This window comes from Nothobranchius furzeri, chromosome 5 (assembly GCF_043380555.1).
Source record: "Nothobranchius furzeri strain GRZ-AD chromosome 5, NfurGRZ-RIMD1, whole genome shotgun sequence".
Taxonomy (NCBI): Eukaryota; Metazoa; Chordata; class Actinopteri; order Cyprinodontiformes; family Nothobranchiidae; genus Nothobranchius; species Nothobranchius furzeri.
The window spans coordinates 68,181,779-68,202,926 of record NC_091745.1 but is presented as its reverse complement, the minus strand read 5'-3'; the positions used below and the strand labels follow the sequence as shown (position 1 = coordinate 68,202,926).

At 43.2% G+C, this 21,148-nt stretch overlaps 1 protein-coding gene across 4 annotated transcripts; it reads right to left on the bottom strand.

The window, feature by feature from the left end:
* Positions 1 to 4,188: 4,188 nt before the first annotated feature.
* On the bottom strand, positions 4,189 to 20,368 carry mag (myelin associated glycoprotein). Of its 4 annotated transcripts, XM_070551842.1 has the most exons (13): positions 20,219 to 20,368; positions 17,050 to 17,177; positions 14,700 to 14,798; positions 13,419 to 13,505; positions 12,934 to 13,302; positions 12,533 to 12,829; positions 12,137 to 12,394; positions 10,681 to 10,941; positions 9,880 to 10,188; positions 5,869 to 5,968; positions 5,150 to 5,246; positions 4,835 to 4,888; positions 4,189 to 4,558 (listed from the first exon to the last, which is right to left on the bottom strand). In XM_070551842.1, the coding sequence occupies exons 4-13, from the start codon at positions 13,462 to 13,464 to the stop codon at positions 4,400 to 4,402; spliced, it is 1,950 nt and encodes a 649-aa protein (XP_070407943.1). In that variant the 5' UTR covers positions 13,465 to 13,505; positions 14,700 to 14,798; positions 17,050 to 17,177; positions 20,219 to 20,368; the 3' UTR covers positions 4,189 to 4,399. The 4 variants fall into 4 exon arrangements, with proteins under 4 accessions (XP_070407943.1, XP_015805478.3, XP_015805479.3 ...); XM_015949992.3 differs by lacking the exons at positions 4,835 to 4,888; positions 17,050 to 17,177; positions 20,219 to 20,368 and having other exon boundaries at positions 14,700 to 14,837; XM_015949994.3 differs by lacking the exons at positions 5,150 to 5,246; positions 17,050 to 17,177; positions 20,219 to 20,368 and having other exon boundaries at positions 4,423 to 4,558; positions 14,700 to 14,837.
* Between the last annotated feature and the right edge of the window lie 780 nt (positions 20,369 to 21,148).

The window sequence follows — 21,148 nt, the reverse complement described above, 5'->3', positions numbered from 1 at the left end:
TTCGGCTCCACCGACGCCAGTGTAGATGTGCTGACCCTAGAGAGGCCAGACCAAGCTGACCATGAGAGAGAAGAAAGCATGCACCTGAGTTTTTATGCCGGGGTGCAGAACTGCCACATATCAGTGCAGCTAAGAACCTGCTTTGCATTTTCATATTCATGAATGATCAGAAATTCATTAATTTGGCACACGCATTCATTACATGAGTTAGACAGACGATGGAATGCCAACATGTGTAGTTAAATCAAACATGTACAGGAAAAGAGTCTAGATTGTCTTGGGCGTGGTGTCAGCCCTGTCGACGAGTCATGACAGAAGCCTTTGCATTAACATTAAAGTAGATGGAAGGTGGTTCTCCTTAGCATGCTGCAGGTCATTGACTTGAATTTGGTGCAGGCATCTAAGAGTATCTAATGGAGCTCGAAGCTCGAGACTTCAAAGGTCACGGTTTGTTTTTGCAATCCGCCATTAAACAAAAAGAAGAAAATCATGTTTGATATCGTTGTTTGATGTCATAATGAGGTTGTTCCTCTCCGCTGCCTTGGTTGAAGCCATGAAAAACACACCGCTGCGCTTCTGGAACGATACTGGGAGTAACTAAGCCGTTGAGTCACACGTAAGCTGCATATATATGAAATTGCATCGCTGCTGTATTTTATTTTGAAAATTGATGGGGATTTTACACTGAAACCGTGTGTGATTTCCTGCAGAAATTGACGTACATAGATCCTGATTCTATCTGTAGTGGTGTGGCGGCTGCTTCTGGAACGCACCTGAAAATTGTTGTGTCACGGCTGGTTTAAAACCCAAAATAGACCATAATAAACTACTTGAAGCAGCGGTGCTTCCAGGAGCTGGGTGGTGAGTTCAGTTAGGTACAGCTTATCAGTTATATTAGGCAAAACAAAGTGATATGAACAAGCGACCGTGATCTTCATAGGCCAGCTGTTCATCGACACCCAAGTTTCTAGTTACCAGACTAAACTTTTGGATAATTGTCTACTAAGAGCTGAGAGCTTCCTCTTCACTGTAACCCTGATCTTGAGCAACATCCTTGTTCCTCTTTCATGAAGTCAGACAGTTTACTGATGTGGGAAAATACTTATTTAGGCACATTTTCTTTTGATCATTTATCTAATTAGACATGAGTGTTACTGGTGACCTGTCCAGGTTGTAACCTGCCTGTTGTCCAGTGGAGGTAGACAGCTACCCATGGTACTGAAGTGAGCTCTGAGTGAAATACTTTCTCCCAACAATCACAAGTAAAACATCAAAAACCCACTGCTTCCACTTCATGTTCTTTTTTCTTTTATTTGCACTTGCATGGAACAGAAATGAGATGAAACCGACTCAAAACAAAAGAGCGAGCAGAGAAACGGCAAAACAAACTAAATGAAAACCCTGACTTGAACAATTTTGTCAATCATAACTTGGGTGAAATAAAAAAATATTATATCAGTTATTATGTTTACCACAAAAGAAATGGACATACAACTTAATGACAAACTTTGACAAAATATTAGACGTATTTGATAACTGTGCAAAAAAATACATTTACAAAAATAAAAGGAGATATAAGAATTCAGGCCAGCATTTCTGGAACCTCAAAATTATTCGGCGAACTGAACACTGTCTTAATAAAATGATAAAGCAACATTAAAAAAGGATTAGACTGTCTTCATACACGTCCACAGATAGCTCCAATTTGTTTACATCTGAAGGACGTACCCTCGATAGCATTTATATTCTGTACCAAAGCAAAATGGGGATGTTTTTTAAAGTACAGTTGTGCATTATGATGCAGCTTGGCAACACATAGTTTTAGCAAACAAACAGTACACTGTCTAAAATTGCAACATAAAATGGCTGCAGCAGTGGTTGCACAGGTTGCATAAGTTGCAGCTGTGTTTTCAGCAGCTATGACTAAAGGATGTCTCAGCAGCAGAGTAGTGTTATGAATTTGAGCACATAGACAGTTGGATGCAAAAGGAAAACACAAAAGATTTTTCCTATCAGGAAGCAGGAATGTGCTTTTTGTAGCAGAAAATGCAAACTTCAGTATAATGGATGTATATCTTGGAGCTTGCACCAATAATACTTTACATTTTCTCTATAGAACAATAATTAAACTCAGTTTCAGGAGGCTGTTTGCTTCTGCTTAGCGTTTAATAGATTTGAAAGTAGAGCCTAAAAATGATTCCTACACATTTATTAAGACAGTGTTCATCCATAGAGGCGAGTGAGATATGTGGCAAGACTGTCTTTAATTTGTTACACTGCCCTTTTATCATATTTCAATAATTAAACACTCAAAACACTCATGCATTGTTTTCTACACAGACTGCCCTCTCCATTCATATAAATATACATCAAATTACTTCATTTTAATACGACGCCATCATTATCAAATTAGACTATTAGTAGGCTTTAATATTACATCAAAGGTATTCAAATAGCACAACAAGTAGCATCGCCTTTTGTGACAAATGTCTTGGCACAACCCTCAGTGACAAGAAGCTCAAACTTGCTAAAGACCCCAGTAGCTCAGTAGATGCTGAACGTTCGGCACAATCTACACACAAACGCACGCGCACACATACATCCAAACACACACATTGTCTAAAAGAGAAAAGACTTTGGCCAGTCCAACTTATGTTGTGCTTTAAGTCTGTGTTTTCTAAATTCATCACATTTAATGAGCATGGGAGGAAATCTGTGTTTTTACAAAGAAAATACACATTTTGAATGCTAATTTCTATGAAAATGTTGAGGGGGACCATTCTCTGTTGTTCGAAAGTGTGTCACACAAGTGTAGAAGAGCTTATCATTACCATTTATTTTCAGAGGCTAAAAATGTGGCGACAGGAGGCAGAGTTGAGTTTCCAACTCTTGCTTCTGTCATTTATCCAACAGGGTTTGAATGAAGCCAACTGGACTTTTTCGGCTTCTTGAAGACGTTTCGCTTCTCATCCGAGGAGCTTTGTCAGTTCTGACTAGAATATGAGAGGGTCAAGTTTATAAACTGTAGCTGTCTGTTGTTTCTGAACTCCTTTACTGCCATTGACAACTAACGAGGTGGGCTTGGGAACGAGCTCGCATACCTTGAAGTAAACATCACGGCTCAAAAGTTGATTCTCCTCCGTGTGTGTCACACGTCATGTGATCATGAAGCAGACAATCCATGAATTAGGAGACCGCTTTGGGACGCTGCTATGCCTAAGGCGAGGTGCAAACCGGGAAAAAGCTTCTGCAGTTCACATTTTGACAGCAGATTGTATGAAAACGGAAAAAGCTAGAAATATTCCTGGTGTAAGACGTGAGTCTACTCTTTCTTTTGGTGGTTTGGCTATTTACATGGTCATAGAGCACAACATTCTGTGACTGGCAGACTGTGACTGTGTTCTGGCAGTCAGGGGCTTTCTATTCAGAAAATGGCTGGCAGTGAATTAGTTAACGAGCTGAAACTACATATGAACACCCCCCTCTCTACACCTGAGGGGTTGTTGGAATTCTTTCGTGTGGGGACAGTTGTTTTGATTAGACAGGAGGGTTTGACCTAAACTGAAACTGTTTTGGAATTAAGGTCAGAGCTGCATTATAGGTGCTGGAAAGGTGAAACCCGAGGTGTCCTCCTCAGTTTAATGTAGGTTTTTCCAGTTTGACCTACTGTAAATAGCGTCCATTACTCCTCTCTCAAACCACCTATATTCTCTGTCAATAATGTGTACTTTGTCATCTTCAAAAGTGTGTCCCTTGCTCTTCAGGTGTAAGTGGACTGCAGAGTCTTGGCCTGAAGAGGTGGCTCTCCTGTGTTGTGCCAAACCAAAGAAGTCCAGTTGTCTTCATCTGAACCTGGATGACTGATAACCTTCACCAGCATTCTGTCATTTATGTTTTTGGGTTATAATAAAGCAAAACAAGAGAGGAGAAGGTTCCTTCTCTTTTGATAAATGCATTTATAAAGGGAAGGGAACAAGAACACTGTTTCTCCTTGCCCTGACGCTTCGACTGGCAGCAGATACAATGACAGTTGTCAGACAGATGAGAGGTGAACAATTGCATAAATAAAGCAACACTACATGATGCAGGGACAGTGTACAACAACTGAGGCTTCATATTAAAATATTTATATATATATATATATATATGTATATATATTGTCCTGTAGGTCTTGCTCAAATCCAGAAAACTGCCAAAGTTTCCAAATGGTGGCATCTCTTGGAGAAAGGGCAGCTGGGGGGGGGGGATACCTGGAAATTACAAGTAATGAAACGAGAAGTCCTCGTTTATCCAGTGAAGAAGGTGAAGGTGTTAATGCAGTTTATGGTTCGGAAGGGGTGTGAAATTCTGGGCTGCCACTGCATCTCGCAAAGCCGAGGGATCAGGGAAGGATTGCGATTCATTTGGCTTTAATTTCTGAGTAGTTGCTGCCGTCATCCCCCCTCCCTGAGGCCCCCTCCCTGGGTCTGCCACCAATGAACTCCAAGGCTGCGTAGTTCAGCTCTCGCCTCTCCAGCCCTGCCATAGAGCCCACAGGTTGATAATCCCCTTCTTCTCCCTGCCGAGAGACAAAAACCATTCAGCGCCACAAAATCGTGGTCAAGTTGCTGGTAAAAAAGCAGAGTAGGCGCCGCGAACAATAAAAGGAGTTAGTCGTTACTGTTTGACATACTGACGAAGAGGATTGAGATGTTGTCTGTTAGTTTGGCAGTTTGTGCTAGCGATGAGGAAGCCATGCGGAAAGCAGATTCAGAAACAAACGGCAGTGAACAGAAGAGAAGCTGATATGCGAGGAGATGCATCTGTCACTGAGGCTTGTGTTTGGGAACCTTACCGTAGTCTCCTCTAGAATGGAGTTAAACTTTGAGCCCAACAGCTCTGTCTTAAGCTGTGCAAGAGTTAGGGGAGAGAAGAAACAGACAGAAAAACGCAGAGAAGCGATGAAAGCAAGAGAAAAACAGTGTTTCTGAAAGGTCATTGTTGGAGTTATTAGACTGCTAGTGGGAGATTGCTTTATGACCTCATTCCAGAGGATAAAATGGGCTCTCATACTGTCATTGCACAAATATGTTAACGCCAAACATTCTGAGAATGGTCGTCCAACCCCTCGATATTCATAACCATCATTATTGACATCATCATGTCTCACCACTTTCTTCCTCAGATTTTGTTTGTCCTTCTTGACTGCGCTGTAGTACAAAGCTGGGTTCTCCAGGACCACGTCCTGCCTAGGGTTGCCATTCTCTCTGGGGGACGGAGTCACATAATCAGACTCGGTCTCGACTGCCACTAACGCAGGGCGACACGCCAAGCCTGGGCATCCATTTTAAAACGAGCTCTGTAAGGTTATGCCGGAGGCTACTATTGGCTGTGAGTGACGTGGTTATTTCATGGGTTTAGTCGCTGAGATCACACCTGTTTCAGGTATGACTCACAAGAGGAAGCTTGCAAATTTGAGGGTACAATAATGAATTGAGGCTAAATTAAAAGCACCTTGGTTAAAAGGGCTACTTGGGTTGTATTTAGCACAGCAGGTCAAGGATACAGAAGCAGTGTCAGAGCAGGGATTTCATGCCTGCAAAGTATAAGGTTAGTCCAGCATGCTAACCCACTCCATTAAGCAGCCAATGTGGATTCCCTAAGATTTCAGATGGGCCGTATTGTCGCAAACAAACTGAAGTTGCTCCAGAAAAACGATTCCCGAGTCCACATTAATGCCACATTCACTCAAATATAATGTGCACATATGAGTTTTAGAATGGATGACTAGGCTTAAGTGTTTCCTTGGATTTCAGAAAATGCTTTGTGAGTAAAAGTATGACTACTGTCTCACATTGGCCTCTCTATTAGTTTGTTGTTCATACTCACTTCTTGTTATTATGGCCAACGTATCTCACTGCAGCGATGATGAAGGCAATGACTGCTACACCTCCAATGGTACCAACAATAACGGCCATCATGTACTTCTCTGGAAACAAAAGAGAGCATTTCCATTATTGGACAACACTTTGGAAATATGGGCAACTAGCATGCATACACTGGGTGTACATGTGCTATTAGAGGGTACTTTGGGAGTGTGTGGGTTAGGGCTGGAGTTTGGGTTGGATTTTGGGAGTTTTATGTAGATCTGTTGGCCTAAAGAAGGTGAAACAGTAATAGCTTCCAGCAGAGATTCTTGGGTAATGATCCTCAAACTGGTAATGGTGGGTGGCCAACTTTGGGTTGGAAATCCTTCTATGCTTCAAGTGGAGGAGCTTAGGTATGTTGGTGTCTTGTTCTCAAGAGTGAGTAGAATGGTTTGGGAGATGTATATGAGAGAAAAGCATCCTCAGATTTGAACAGTGTTTGCTAGGATTCCAACCTTGTACACATTTGACATGGTGTATGGAAATGAAAGGCAAAGCTGTCAATTTACCAATCGATGGAAAGGAATAATTCACAAATACAAGCGTCTGAAATTAGCTTCCTCTGCAGAGTGGCTGGACTCACCTTCAGGAAAAGGGTGAAGGGCTTAGCTTAAAAAGAGCTGCTGCACTCAACCTTGGGGTGTCCCCCAGGGTTCCGTTTTGGGACCCCTGCTTTTCTCAATCTACATACTACATCTAGGCATCTTTCTCAAAAAATGTGCATCACATTTATGCAGACGACTGTCAAATCTACTTCTATGTCAACTCAAACTCTTCTACGGTCTGTGTTTAGGATTGTTTTTTAGTTATTAAAACATTTTTTTCTCTAATTTCCGTCATCTAAATGAAGACCAAACTGATGCTATTCTCTTTTCACCTAAACCAACACTTGGACCTGTCCTCACTTCCACTCAGCTCAAGCCTTACGTCAGCAGCCTGGGGGTTAAAACTGGATTTAGACCTCTCCATGTTGCCTCAAATAAACCCCACTCTCAAACCTTGTTTCTTCCAATGGCATCGCTTAGTCTGTCGACTCAATATTTACTGAATTTTTGACACAGGAAAAGAGGGGAAAAGGCACAGTCATCATGCAAATAAACAGTAGATTTGTATGTTTGACTCCAACCCATCCATTCATTTTTTTCCGCGTATTCGGGGTCGGGTTGCAGGGGCAGTAGCTTAAGCAGAGAGGTCCAGACTTCCCTCTCCTTAACCATTTGGGCCAGCTCCTCTGGGGGAATCCCAAGGTGTTCCCTGGGCAATCGAGAGACATAGTTCCTCCAGCGTGTCCTGGGTCATCCTTTAGGTCTCCTCCCGGTTGGACATGTCTGGAAAACCTCACCAGGGAGGCGTCCAGGAGGCAGTCTAACCAGATGCCAGAGCTACCTCGACTGGCTCTTTTCAATGTGGAGGAGCAGCAGATCTACTCCGATCCATTCCCAAATGACCGAGCTTCTCACCTTATCTCTAAGGGAGAGCCCAGACATACCGCGGAGAAAACTCATTTTGGCCGCTTGTATCCACAATTGCTTTCTTTCAGTCACTACCAATAAGCTTGTGAAAATAAGTGAGTGTTAGAACGCAGATCGACTGGTAAATCGAGAGCTTGGATCCATTATAAAGCAATTTTTAGCAAATTGTTTTGAAATTCCTCATTTTAGAATATGACAAATATGTAAAATAATGAGGTGATTAAATAGGTGATGAAGTTACGAAAAGTGTCCTGTCAATAAATCGGATACACCATCAGACACACAGACTGTCTTTACCTATTTATAGAGCACTTTAATCAAAGCACTGGGAACATTCCCTTGGTTTGGATTCAACTGACATAAAGAGGCATTTCAAAATCTCTTTTACTTTTGGTGATTAATGCACATCCGTTGTAGTGCTTGGTACAATAATGGTGGATCATTGTCTGACAAAAGAACCTCGTCCTCTTTTAACGATGCAGATTGAATAAAGCATGATCCAGAAACTCACAGCAGATGGTGGAGTTTAATTTAAATGAAGTTATTACTGCTGGTATGAGTGAACGTTTCTGAACCAGGGCAAAATACTGCTTTGGTTGGAGTCTGTTGTAGATCAATGCAAGTGTAGTTTACTGGAGAAGAGCAGAATATGTGGATTTAATTACAGATCCAGAGTTTATTTTAATGAGGAACTGATGAACTGCAGCAGAGTTTTAATGGCTTTCAGACATCAATAAACCTCAATAGTATAGAGCTGTAATCTGCACTCAACAGAGACTTATTTAGGTACACCTTGTACCAGGTTGGTTTCCCCGTTTTATTCATAAATGCACTGATTCTTAATTTTGTGGATTCAACAAGGAAACGTTACACAGAGGTTCTGGTCCATACTGATCTGAGACCAACACACAGTTACAGTGATCCCTCGTTTATCGCGGTAGATGCGTTCCAGACCTGGCTGCGATAGGTGAAAATCCGCGAAGTAGGGACACCATATTTACAGTATTTATTTAACAGTATTCAGACTTTTAAAACCCTCCCTTTACATAGAAAAAAAATTTTACTTGTTTTTTTATAGTTTTATTACAAAAAGTGCATTTTATGATGAAATTGATGAAAAAAACAGGAATTTCTGGACATTTCGCGTAGAAAAATATTGCGAATCGGTGAAAAATACCGCAAATCGGCGAATTTCCCTTGAATAAGGCTCCAAAGAAAAAATCTGCAAAGTTGTGAATCCGCGATAAACGAACCGCGAAGTAGCGAGGGATCACTGTACATCAGCAATAGAAATCCCCCATCCCACCACATCCCAAAGGTCAGTACTGAGATCTAGTAACTGTGGAGGCTGCAGGAGTCCAACGAACTCATCATTATGTTCAAGAAACCAGTTAGACATGATCTGAGCTGTGTGCATTAGACTGCTGGGAGCAGCCATTAGAAGATGGGTCTACTGTGGTTGTAAAGAGATGGACGTAGTCAGCAACATGACTCAGGTAGGCTGTGGTGTTTGAACCAGACTTAACTGGAAGCCAGGAGTCCAAAAGGGACCAAGATGTCCCCCACACCATTGATGCAAGGCAGGATGGAGCCACACTTTTATGTTGGCGACACCAAATTCTGACCTGACCATATAAGTGTTGCAGCTGGAATTCTGACTCATCAGCCCAGGAAACATTTGTCCAGTCTCTTAAGAATAAGAATAACAATACCTTTATTTGTCCCTCAGTGGGGAAATTGCATATAGTCCAATAGTCTTATGGTCCAGTTCTGGTGATCCAGCTTTCAGGAGAGTGCCTGGTCTGCTCTTCTGGAATGGTTCAGAGATGCTTCTCTGCAGAACCTAGTTCCTGTTCTGTCTGAACCCAGTGGTCATTAGAGCTACTGTTGGCTTTCTATCACCCAGAAACTAGTTTTCCTTCCACTTCTGACATTGCCATTCACACAACCGCTGCTCACTGGTGATTTTCTCTTTTTTAGATCATTCCTGAAAACCCAAGAAAATATCTTTTTGGGGGGAAAGGTGTTCCAATACTGAGCAAACCACGTTTGTCTACTAGTCACATTTTCTCTCATAAGTGTAAAAATAACAACAGCTCAGGATTAAAGTTGTCTGAGTGGAGGTGCAGTTGGTAGCACTGTTCTCCAGGTGTTCTCCTGATGAGCTGGCTCTCTCCGGGTTCTTCCACAAGCCAAAAGCACATTAGACTGAATCCTAAGTTGCGAGTCACTTTAAACCAAAGATGTAAAGCATGTTTTAACAGGTCAAAGTTATAAAGTTATGACTTCTGCCCTCCTATCCTATCCTGTAGATAGAAATATGTGAAGCTGAAGAGCTCCATCTCTGATAAGAGTCAACTCTAATAGAAAACATCATTATAGCCTCCAGGCTTCAACGGGACAGTCTATCAAGGTTTCTGAGTTAGTGGTCACTTAAAGCACCACAACATGTACATTATCATAAAAATGTTTGTTTAAATATGGCGTTGCTTTGTACTTACTTTCTTGCTGTAGCTCCAAAAGGATGCTCTCTCTTCCATAGATGTTGTGCATGCTGCAGTGGACGTTCACGGCCGGTCCGCCGTTGTCAGCCCGCTCACCTTTCTCTCTCAGCTTGATCATCGCCGTGGATGTGTGGCCGTCTGTGTGCGTGTAGAAGTTGTATCGGCCGTCAGTTTCATTGATGGTGACGTTCAGGTCTGGCAGGTAGAACTCGATGATGGGTTCAGGGTTTCCTGTGGCTATGCAGACGCACTGGACCCCCTCCCTCACCACTGTGCACTTTGACTCCTCCAGAAGGACTGGGGCATCTGAGGAAACAGGAAGAACAGCAAATTGTGATGGAAAGAAACAGCAAATTAAATATAAGATTGTGCATCCTGATGAATTTTTACTGCCCTGGACATGGATGCAATTTTCACTTTAGAGGTGGAGGGGACACGGGGGGGGGGGGGGGGGGGGGGGTATCTTTACAGTATGTTTAATGGGAAACGGACTTTAACACAAACGGTTGTTTTCCACTTGGTCCAAGAGCTCAACCAGTGTCAATTTAACATAGCCTAATATTGTTTTTGGATGGTAAAAAGTGCAGGGGTCATAACTTGACTTTGGAAAAAGTGGGGGGGACATGTCCCCCCCCCCCCCCCCCCCCCCCCACACACACACACACACACAAATTACGTCCATGGCGCTGGAACATTGCTACAAAGTAACAATCAGTAGCACAGATTCTGTTAATTTCACTGCAAACTCTCTCTTTTCTGGGTTCTTTAATTATTGTTGCAGATTAGCGAGTCGCTCACACTCAACGGTGATGTTGAGGGAGCTGCTGGCGCGTCCGTGCTCGTTCTCAGCCAAGCAGCGGTACTGTCCATCTTCATGCGGTGTGATTTCCACTATCTGCAGCACTGACAGCTCATCAGCTGTGATGGTGCCCACCAGCTCCCCATCCTTCAGCCAGGTGAGGGTTGGGGCCGGACTCCCTTGGGTGCTGCAGTGCAGAGCCAATGAGGTGCCTTCTAGAACTGTCATGGAGTCGTTTACCACCGGTTCGTGGGGAGGGTCTGCAACGAAAGATGCAAAACTCAGCCCAGCGCAATATTTTCTACCACATTTTAGGAAAACTATTTATTTTACCTTATTGGATCATTTTGTTACCAAGGTAAATCGGTTTCTTCTTCACTGACGTTTTAAATGCAAACTTATTTTAGTGTTTTGCACAAATGTTCCTGAACTCATTTATCTTCTTTTTTTATCAAAACAGCAACAACAAAAAGTGACAAATAACTTGCAGAATAATATACCTCTAGGTTTGTGTTTTAGTGGAAAATCCAACCTTCAGTAGAATTTGAACTTGAGGGAAAAATGAATTCTTTCTTGGAGTTTGTTTGTAAAACTCTTTTTTTTGTTTAAATTAGTGCAGTTTTTGATCTCTTTATTTTTATAAAAGGATTCAGTATCAATTCTAAAATAACAATATTGCATTGCTGTAGTCAGATTTCGATGCTGTAATCCGACCGTTTATATAACTACTTAGAAAAACATTTTTTAATCATTTAATTGTGATCTGATACAACCCTGAGATCGAATGAAACTGAATTTTAACATAACTAAAAACAACTCAGACAATGTCGGACGCATTTCTGTTTTCGTCCAGTTATTTTTCTATACTATGACCGCTATATAACGCTATATATTGGGCCATTCCCACCTGTACCGGGTCGGCCCGGGCCGGGTAGCGTAGGTTGTTTACATATCTGGGTGGCCTGGTATTTTTCTGGGCCAACCGAGGCTCATTCTCAGCCCTCTTCTCGAGGGGGTCTGCTTCAGGCCGACCAGGGCCAACACACCCACTGCTGACAGCAAATTCACACCTTCCATTAGAGCAAGCCTCTGATTGGTGGGTAGAATCAGCCCACATGGGCTTAAGGCAAGGATGTGTGGAATCAACCGGGCCAGGCTGGGGCCGACTGGGGCTACCCGGCCCGGGCCGACCCGGTACAGATGGGAATGGCCCATAAATAAACTTGAATTGAATTGAATTGAATTATTTTTCCTGTTCCTAGATCGCCCCCTTGTGGATATTCAGGAAATTAATTTGAACATTATAGACCAGAAAACAGTTGATACGGTTCATTTAAAAGGAAACTGCTGAGACCTCAAAGACAAACCAGCACTTATTTTACTTTATTATAAATATAAAAAGAAGGTTTTAATTTTTCTTGGACTTTAGTTTATTTCTCTCCCCATCTCACTCACACTTGACAGCCAGATACATAGAGGTGTTCATGATGCCGTAGCCGTTGTCTCCAACACAGGTGTAAATCCCCTCGTTTGCAGGAGTGACGTCATCCAGGGAGAGGGAGATGTTGGACGCCGTGTCCCACAGAAGCTCCTCTTCTCCAAACATCCAGGAGATCCTGGGGGGAGGGTTGCTGTCCACCTCGCAGTGCAGCGTCACAGAGCTACCCTCCATCACCTCAGAGGAAACATTCACCCACACTGATCGAGGAGGGTCTGAGAAGTTACACAACATTGCTCCATGACTAAAGTGTGCAGATGCAACATAATTACATTTTAAAAAGAGGTCTGAGCTTTAGGTTTTTATGCCTGTTCGGTGCGTCGTTTTGCTCATAAGAAAATGATTGTACTCACACTTGACGTCCAGTGAGATGAGCCGCTCATAGACCAGCGTGGTGTTGGGGTAGTAGACCCTGCAGCCCAGCAGCTGCCCGTTGTGCATTGGTCTGGGCGTGAAGGTGAGAGTGTTGGACAGCACTGCTGTGTTGCTCTCCTCCAGGTTTTCCGAGCTGAACTCCGGGTCAGGCAGGTAGTCAGTGTACATCCACTGGATCTCTGGGGTCATGTCGGGACAGTTATCAGGAGCGTAGCACGTCAGCTCCAGGCTCTCGTCACTGACGATCTCCTCTGGTATGTCAATGTTGGGCTGATCTGGAGAAAACAACACATTTAGCCTTTTGTGTCGCGGCAGCTAACAGCTGGTATTGAAGTTTGCGATCTAGTGTTTGGACGAGTTCATTTCACATGTGATTCACCCAAAACTTTGAGTTCAGTGAAGTCCGGGTAAGAATATTTGTTGGCTCCCCCGACATCTGCCCGGAAGTAGTATCTCCCCGAGTGCTCTGCACCGATGTTGCCGATAAGCAGCGTGCAGTTCCTCTGGTTTAAGTCGCCCAGCAGCTTGGTGCGGCCCTTGAAGCTCTCGTGCACGACGTCTGTGAGCGATTTGAAGACTACAGGGGGGAAGAGTTGAGGATATGGCTGGCCAAAGTACCAGATACCATGAATGCCCTTGACTGGCCTGATTCCAGAGGGATACATGAAGCTGCACGGGATGACCACGCAGGAGTTGGTCATGGCTGAGATATCCCGAGGTAGCCAGATATTCCACTGGGAACTTGCATCTAAAGGAGGAGACAGACGCTGGAGTAAATTTAGTGTGTAAAATCAAACGCAAGGGAAAGTTTCATGCATGACGATGAGTCTGGTGGTGTCTACCATCAAACAAGGAGTTTCTTACTATGAATGATCAACAGCAGAGGTAAGAGCAGCTCCAAACACCACATGGTCTCTGCTCAATGCTGGACCATAGACCTAGAGAGGGGACCTATATAAAAAAGTTGCAAAGTATCCCTTTAATTATTCATACTGAACAATGCTTTTGCTTTGGATTACATAAATATGATGAATTTTTGCTTTATGCTGGATTTCCTAAAGCGCTCGGAAGCTAAATGACCCTGACGGAGACAGAAAACTGGTGCTCTGACGACGAGTTTTACTCCACTCGACTTTGGTACGTTTGATGAAGATCAGAGGCTGAAATTATAAAATCAAAACCTGTCTGGGATTTTTAAACTGAGGTGCAATATATTCTACTTACTCTGCTGGAACAAAATTTCCACAAATGGTGTAAAAAAATAAAGTTTAGAAAATATTGCTAATGTAAAAGATATTTTATTGTACATATTGAAGAAGCTTATGAGGACTAATATTTATTAGTTTGAATTGCACTTGACTTTTGGGGGACCGATGTTCACTTTGTTTTCAATTATCTAACAAGAAATACCGTATCCGATTCATTTAAAGCAGGGGTGTCAAACATGCGGCCCGCGGGCCAGATCCGGCCCACAAGCGGGTTAAATCCGGCCCGCCAGATGGTTGTGTAAACTTTATTTTCATACTTTACAATGTAGAGTGAAAATAAACGTATTATTGTGAGCAAGTTTTCTCTGTAATGAGTGTAAATAAAACAAAGCTGCGCTCAAGGCTCACACAAGAACTTGAATCACATCCTGAAGTTGGCCGCCACTCAGGATGTGACTTCTGATACTGATGTGCTGGTGAAAGCTAAAAGATGTAAAGTAAAATGAGTCAAATATACTTTAAGTGCTGCATGAAACTGATCTAGCCATGTGACCTGTAAGCTCTTTGAATCACTAAGGAATGTTTTATTTATTGATTGATTTTTTGATTTTTTTTTCTCACATTTTCAAGTACACTTCAGGTGTTGTACTTGTACTATTTTGGATACACTGTTCTCAGGCTCCAGTCTTGTTTTATATTGATTGTATTAAAACAAAGAAAACAATTTGAAGTTGTTTTTAATTTACCGGTCCGGCCCACTTGGGACGAGATTTCTCACAATGTGGCCTCCGAGCTAAAATGAGTTGGACACCCCTGATTTAAAGGATTAACAGCATTTAGGCCACTGTTTCTTCACTTCTTCTGTTAACCAACACAAAGATAATTCTATTTTTTTTCTGCACATTTTTCAAAGCAGAAAACAAAAGTCTGTTTTTACCTTGAAACGTTTCACCGACAGAACCTCTGCGGGACAGTTTAGCAGCAGCTCCACTACAGGACGTTGACTCACACCCCGACAGCTCGACAGCCTCCCTCTCTAAATGAAAGAAACAAACAAACACCAGTTAGATTAGCCTGATCAGGCGACGACATCCCTCTCGCTCACACTGAGCTGTAGTAAGTCACACAAACGCATCGTCAGTAAGCGCCTGCCCGCTGTTCCCTCTCTGGAGTTTTCTCATCATGGTCGCCATATGTAAAGCCCAACGATGAATGACCCTCACTGTTGGCTGAGCTCTGACATGGAGCCAAACACCAGTCACCACATCATGTCATCGGCAGATTACTGACGCTATTTGTGCCGTGCTAGGATTAAATCAGGAGAAAAGAACGGTGACGGTGTGTAAACACGAACCGCTGATGCAAAACGGAACAGCAAAGGCAGTAGCATCACACTTCGAGTTAGCCTGCTTTACTTTCTATTTAATCCACGTAAATCTTTTGTATTTATCTGTTTCCAGAGCTCTGCGTGTGTTTATTGTTCATGTACAGCCGTCTGTGCGGCATCACATCCCCGTAGAGTTGTTGAGGCTCTGTGTCCAAAAATAGCCACAGCCACATAGGTCACAAGTTCAGAGAAGTGGGGGTTAAAAGGTCAGGATCCCATTGGGGAATGTGATGTTCCTGTGGAGAGGAGGAAGGCCAAAGAAACATCTCATCTGTAACACAAGTCATGAGTAAGATGGCCGTCCTTTTTGTTTCAGACTCTAAAAAGGTAATTCACTCATATTGTAATACATTTGTTTAGGAATCAATGCCTTGTAAGTCATATTCTGGGGAAAAAAAGTTCCGGTGCACCTCTCTGAGGACGTAGAAGTCAGCTGGAGGAGAAAGTGGTAGAAGATGGCAGGATTTGGAGTCGTATTTCCTGATATTTGGACATTTATCCGATGATTGGATTACAGGAATGCGACACTACCACCGACTTTTATTTCCACAAATAACACAAGTGGAGTTGCTAACGGTTAGCTTCTGCTAGCCGAGACGTTCTCTGCTGTTTTCTGGACGCTAGACCAACAAAGCGACAGTGTGACGTAGATCTGTCAGAATTTTCAAATACTAGAGTTTCACCGTCTATTTTTCATCAGAAGCTGATGCAGGAGATGGTGTAGGAGACTATTTTCATGTTCAGCCTGCATGAAAAACTCAGAGTGACCAAATCTAATCAGAATTAATCATTTAAAAATAGGTTTTTCAGTGAAGCTGACCTTTAAGTATGTTTTGTTGTTACTTGTGCAGACTTTATCCGTTATTCTTCTTTATTCTTGTTATTAAACAGTTTAGCTGCTGATGCACCAAAATGTCCCAGCTGAGGTACAACAAAGGAACATTCTATTCTATTACATTGTGATCCACAACAGATTTCTTTCGCTTACATTTTCGTTTCCATCAACGAATTTACAAATTCAACGTACACAGTTGATTATTGCATCTGAAAAAGAAAAAAAAGTAGAATTGACGCACGCAAAAAGAACAAGCAGACTTTGGCCCGGTGCTGCAGCAGCCGGTGTGTGCAGATGGCGAGACTGGGAGTGGATAGAGCTTCAGAGCGTCATGATTAACACATCTCAACATCCCCCAGAGAATCTATGGCCAATATTAACTTTGCTGATGGACAGCCGGGGGGGTAAAAAAAATCCTGTTTGGTTTTGACATTACCATGGATGCGTCATGCTGCTCAATGTGCATCTTCACTGCTCCAGATGGCCAGATATTTAAAGACGTGTAAAAGGAGTTTGTTAATCCACCATCTTTAAACTAGCAGTTGCTGATCCTTCCAGCCTCTTGGTGGCAGTGAACTCAAGTGTGACTCCAGCAGCATCCAATAGAGTTGCCGTTTCATTGCTAACTGATTCAGAGTGTGAAATAAATCATTCTAAATGTAGCGTTGTGTTGCTCAGCATCTCCTAACTGAGGCTGAACTGGTTTATTTAGTCAGATCAACACTTTTTTAAGCCCGTTTTATTTATTTTAAGTATTTTGAAGTAAAATAGGTGGCAATCACAAGTGTGATTCCACATTTCGAAATTATAAACCCAACTTTTTCCAGTGTTTCATCAACATTCTGTGTTCCAGTGAAAGGTCAAAGCTGTGTGAGTATGTCTAGGGAGAAGGATGCCGTGCTTCAGCAGCAGCAGGGGGGATTAGAGGCGAGCAGCCAGGCATGGCCACTGACACCACCGCCAACCCACAACAACAACGGCCTCATTGATGGAGCAGACAAAAAGCTGGCACAAGGCACACAGCATACGTGTGCACGGTTATGGGCACACGCAGAAAACACTTGCCTCATACCAGCCTCAGCACCAGGCTCCTGCTGCCTCGCAGCCCTGAAGAAGACTCCTTTTCTTCTTCTTCACGTTGTTTGTGTCCTCCTCGAGTCGGTCGTTCTGCTCCAGGTCCAAATTGCCAGACTCTGGGGTGGGAGGCAATAAAAAAAAAGAATAAAGAAAACAGAAAAAGTGACACAATCGAGAAGAAAAGAGGAGTCTGTGTGTGCTGTGTTCACACTAGATGTGGGCAGATTTAAAACGGCTCCGTGGCCCACTCAGCATTCCTTTTCCTCTGATTCATCCTTTTCCCTGAGGTATCCCGTGTGTCTCCGACGCCTCCGTCACGGCGGCAGAAGCCACTCAAACTCTTAGTGCCGCTCGTGCTTTAGCATCGCCTTCAGTAAGCCCGCATCAGGCATCAGGAGGAACTTGTGAAATAAATGTGGTGAAAATGATCTATTTTCTTTAAATCGCAACCAAAAGGACGACTAATTGTAGTTAAAGTCTCTGAATCTGCAGCTGTTTGTGGACAACTGATCAACGGGATCATGCAGAACTAGTATTTACCCTGGAATGTGTGAAGGCAGGACGTAAGCATGAGAAATTCATTGAGTTTGCACGTCAATACAGCAAAAGCAACAATAAGAACGGTTTTCCAGCCTCCGTGTTGCTCATGAGTTTAAACTCCATCAGACAAGCGGCTGAGCGACGGCTGTGAATGAGCTGTGGGTAACCACAAAGGGAGTTCCTCCACAAACAGTCTCCAGAGGAGCTGCATGAGAATGTTGCTTTGATATTCCAGAGACAAGCACGAACGAATAAGCGGCGTGCCATAATCCCACACACATGCAGCATAAGGGTGTGCTGATACGTGCCCTCCTCTCTGCTGATAGTGAACTAAAATTGCTCCATTGTCCCGCTGGGCCTGAACTCCTCATCTGTTCTCCCACACTCCACGGTGAGACCAAACTTGGTCATTTTGTGGTTGTTTTCAGTTTTGTGTCACAAATAAACCAGCAGAAATACTTTTTCTTCATCTGATACGCGATGCCTTCCACAATCCTCACTTTTCTGTGTAATTGCTCATTTCACATCAGTCCTGAGGGACACGGACACAATCGGAGCAATCATTTCTGCTAAATCAGGTTGTGACACCTTTTATGTCGTCTATGGAGCTGGAATTGCTCACGCAAACACTCGACAGCACCAAGAAAAGCGTTTTCATTGTGAGTGTCGTCTGTCTGCGGAGGGAACCGTTCTTGGACCAAGGGAGGGGTAGAGGTGGAAAGAATAGGAAGCTTGTATGCAGAACACTGCCCATTGTGCAAAAGGACATTTTTCCGGAACAGGCTCGCTCACAGCTTGCGCTTCGCTGCCTGCCCGTGACGCTCGTAGCTCCAACACAAGCTAAGGCTCCCACTAAAATCCTCAGAGGAGCAGATGGTCTTTAAAACATGGCTGCTCCCCATCCCACACACGCCGGGTTGAGCTGTGATGAGCCCAGCGCGCTACATACACACTCACAGACTGAGATATAAACATGGAGATGGAGATTTTCCAACATCCAGTCACACAGTCTGTTCAAAGAACAGCAGAAAAATGAAACAGGGGACTACGAAAGAGTAATAAAATCAAACAGATTGGCTTGCTTTTTGCTCATTTCATAAGAATTGCTCTGATGTTTTTAGATACAAAGAGAATGACGTTGGGGGGGGGGGGGGGTCTCCTCAAGGAAAAGGTGAGAAACCACAAAAAAGACAGTAACTCCACATCAGATGTTTCTCTGTAACTTGAGCTGTAAATAACATTTTTCTGATTTTCTTTTCTCAATTTCACTTCCAGATTCACATCGAGTCAAAAAGGAGTGCTTTGATTTGCCAACCGCCAAGCCCAGGAGGACCCAGGGGCTACCTTTAAAGCCTTTTCCACCTGGAAAACCAGCCTGGCAATTCCCATCTCAGTGGGCAGATGGTGAGCCACGGGCTTCCTCTCACAAGAGCCCTGTCGCTTCCGCTCTGAACGAAAGGAGGGGAGAAACCAAGCCGTCACCTGTTCAGCGAAATGTACAAATACAATGAGGCCGTTTCATAGGACGCCTTAAACGCCATTCCTGATTAGATTCTACAAGAAAGGAGCGTTCAGACCACAGCTTGTCTGGGATGATAGAAATTTGGATGGATGACCAGAATCTTTACAGAAAATGTGATGTTTTAGTTGGGAAAATCATGTTTTTTTAACTCAGTGTGTGAAAAGCTTCAAAAATTGAAACATCAAGTGGGCAAAAGGTGAAACTTTCCTCACATTCGTGGACTCTATAACTGTCTTTTAAAAAGATCTAATAGTCCAACTTTTATGAGGAAGACGCAGCAGAAAACTATGCAGGACCCTTGTGTTCCTGCTAAAATCATCCACCTGCAGATGCACTTCTTGGAAAACTGTTTTAAAAATAAAAAGACATATTTCAATGGACTGAGAAACTCTAAAGGTTACAGTTCAATTCAAGCGCTTCCAAAACAATTTTGATTGAGTATGAAATCGCACAAACGTCCACCGTGTCGGTGATGATGTGGTGAAACAGTCAGGTGGTCCAGGAATCGCTGCTCACTGATGACCTGAAATCCGTCCAGTAACAATTGGCTAAGCTTTTAACCCCCCCACCCACCCACACACACACACACACACATACACATACACCAGGATATCTAACAATCACATCGCAAATGCTGTCGCTCATCCAGGCAATCACACACACACACACACACACACACACACACACACTGTTACTCTGTACCTAATGTTGTTTAACTTGTGACTCATTCCGCTTTACACTCCCTTTCTCACCAGTTAGTAGTGTTCACAAAAACAAGCAGACACATGCATGCACGCACGCACGCACACACACACACACACACACACACACACACACACGCACACACACACACACACACACACACACACACACACACACACACACACACACACACACACACACACACACATACGTACTCATCCTGACTGTAGGTGTTTGACCTTTAAAAAGACACGTGATAAAATTAGAGCGAAAGCCAGATTTCTTTCTGCACCTAAATGCACTTTTGCTTCTTTCTTGGTAAAAGGAAATAAAATTGGAACTTCAAAAAACTCCAAAATGCCCCAAAACAAAATGAGAACAGCTGATGCTCACCTGTGCAGGTGATGGTGACCAATCTCCAAACGTTCAGCAGCAACTTTTTCTGCTCTTTCCTTCGACACTCACAGAGTCACGCCAGCTAAACCTCTCGCCACTCTCTGTACCAAGCCCCAACAGTGGAGAATAACCTGCCCTCCCCTCCACCACTGCCACCGCCATCATCACCCCCCCCACCCCCACCCCTCCCATATGAAAATCAGCCCTTCAGTATAGCAGCATTGTTCTACAGCTTTGCCCCAAGGCTCTGTCATTCATAAATACATTGGGGGCCACAAAGAGCCACACTGTCCCAGTGCTCCCTGACAAATATGGGCGAGGCTTTGAGCTCCCAGTTCTTTAAGTCCAGCTTGACCAACTGGTTCGGATTTGGATGAAACTGAGCACTTATGGTTACTTCTGATTGATGGAGAGCGGGCAGTGACGTTTGTAAAGTGGGATGTTTGAGAAGAGTCAGTGAGGATGGTCCGGGACGACAGAAGGCACTGGAGTGGGGAAAGTGGTCATGCTGATGTGTCATATTTAAGTCAGTGCTACAGAAGTTTAAAAGGAAACACACGGAACCTGAACGGTAACTAATACGTTCAACTCCTAACCACAAATCTTTTTTTTTTTGACTAAATGGTTTCCATCACTAAGCATAAAAAATACATTTCAAAGTACCTAGAGCCACTGGAAAAATACCATCATCATGTCAGCATGTTAGTACCACATATGGTGCTGGATGTGGAAAAGAAAGAGTCGGTACTCCCCTCGGAAAAAATGTCAGAAAAATGTAGATTTATCCAGGGATGTAAAAAAAAATCCATACGCTGAAATATTGCAATATTTCATGTTGTTATACTGAATTGATATTTAAAAGTAGTGTATCAGCATTTTTACTGAGAATTTACATGCAAACCATTTCTTTAGTTTGGTGCAATCCCA

Coding starts and splice junctions, on each gene's coding strand:
- mag (XM_070551842.1), bottom strand. CDS start 13,464: ATGTGGTGTTTGGAGCTGCTCTTACCTCTGCTGTTGATCATTCATA. Junction 13,303..13,418: donor TCTGCTGTTGATCATTCATA/GTAAGAAACTCC, acceptor CTCCTCCTTTAG/ATGCAAGTTCCCAGTGGAAT. Junction 10,942..12,136: donor TATGTATCTGGCTGTCAAGT/GTGAGTGAGATG, acceptor CTTTCGTTGCAG/ACCCTCCCCACGAACCGGTG.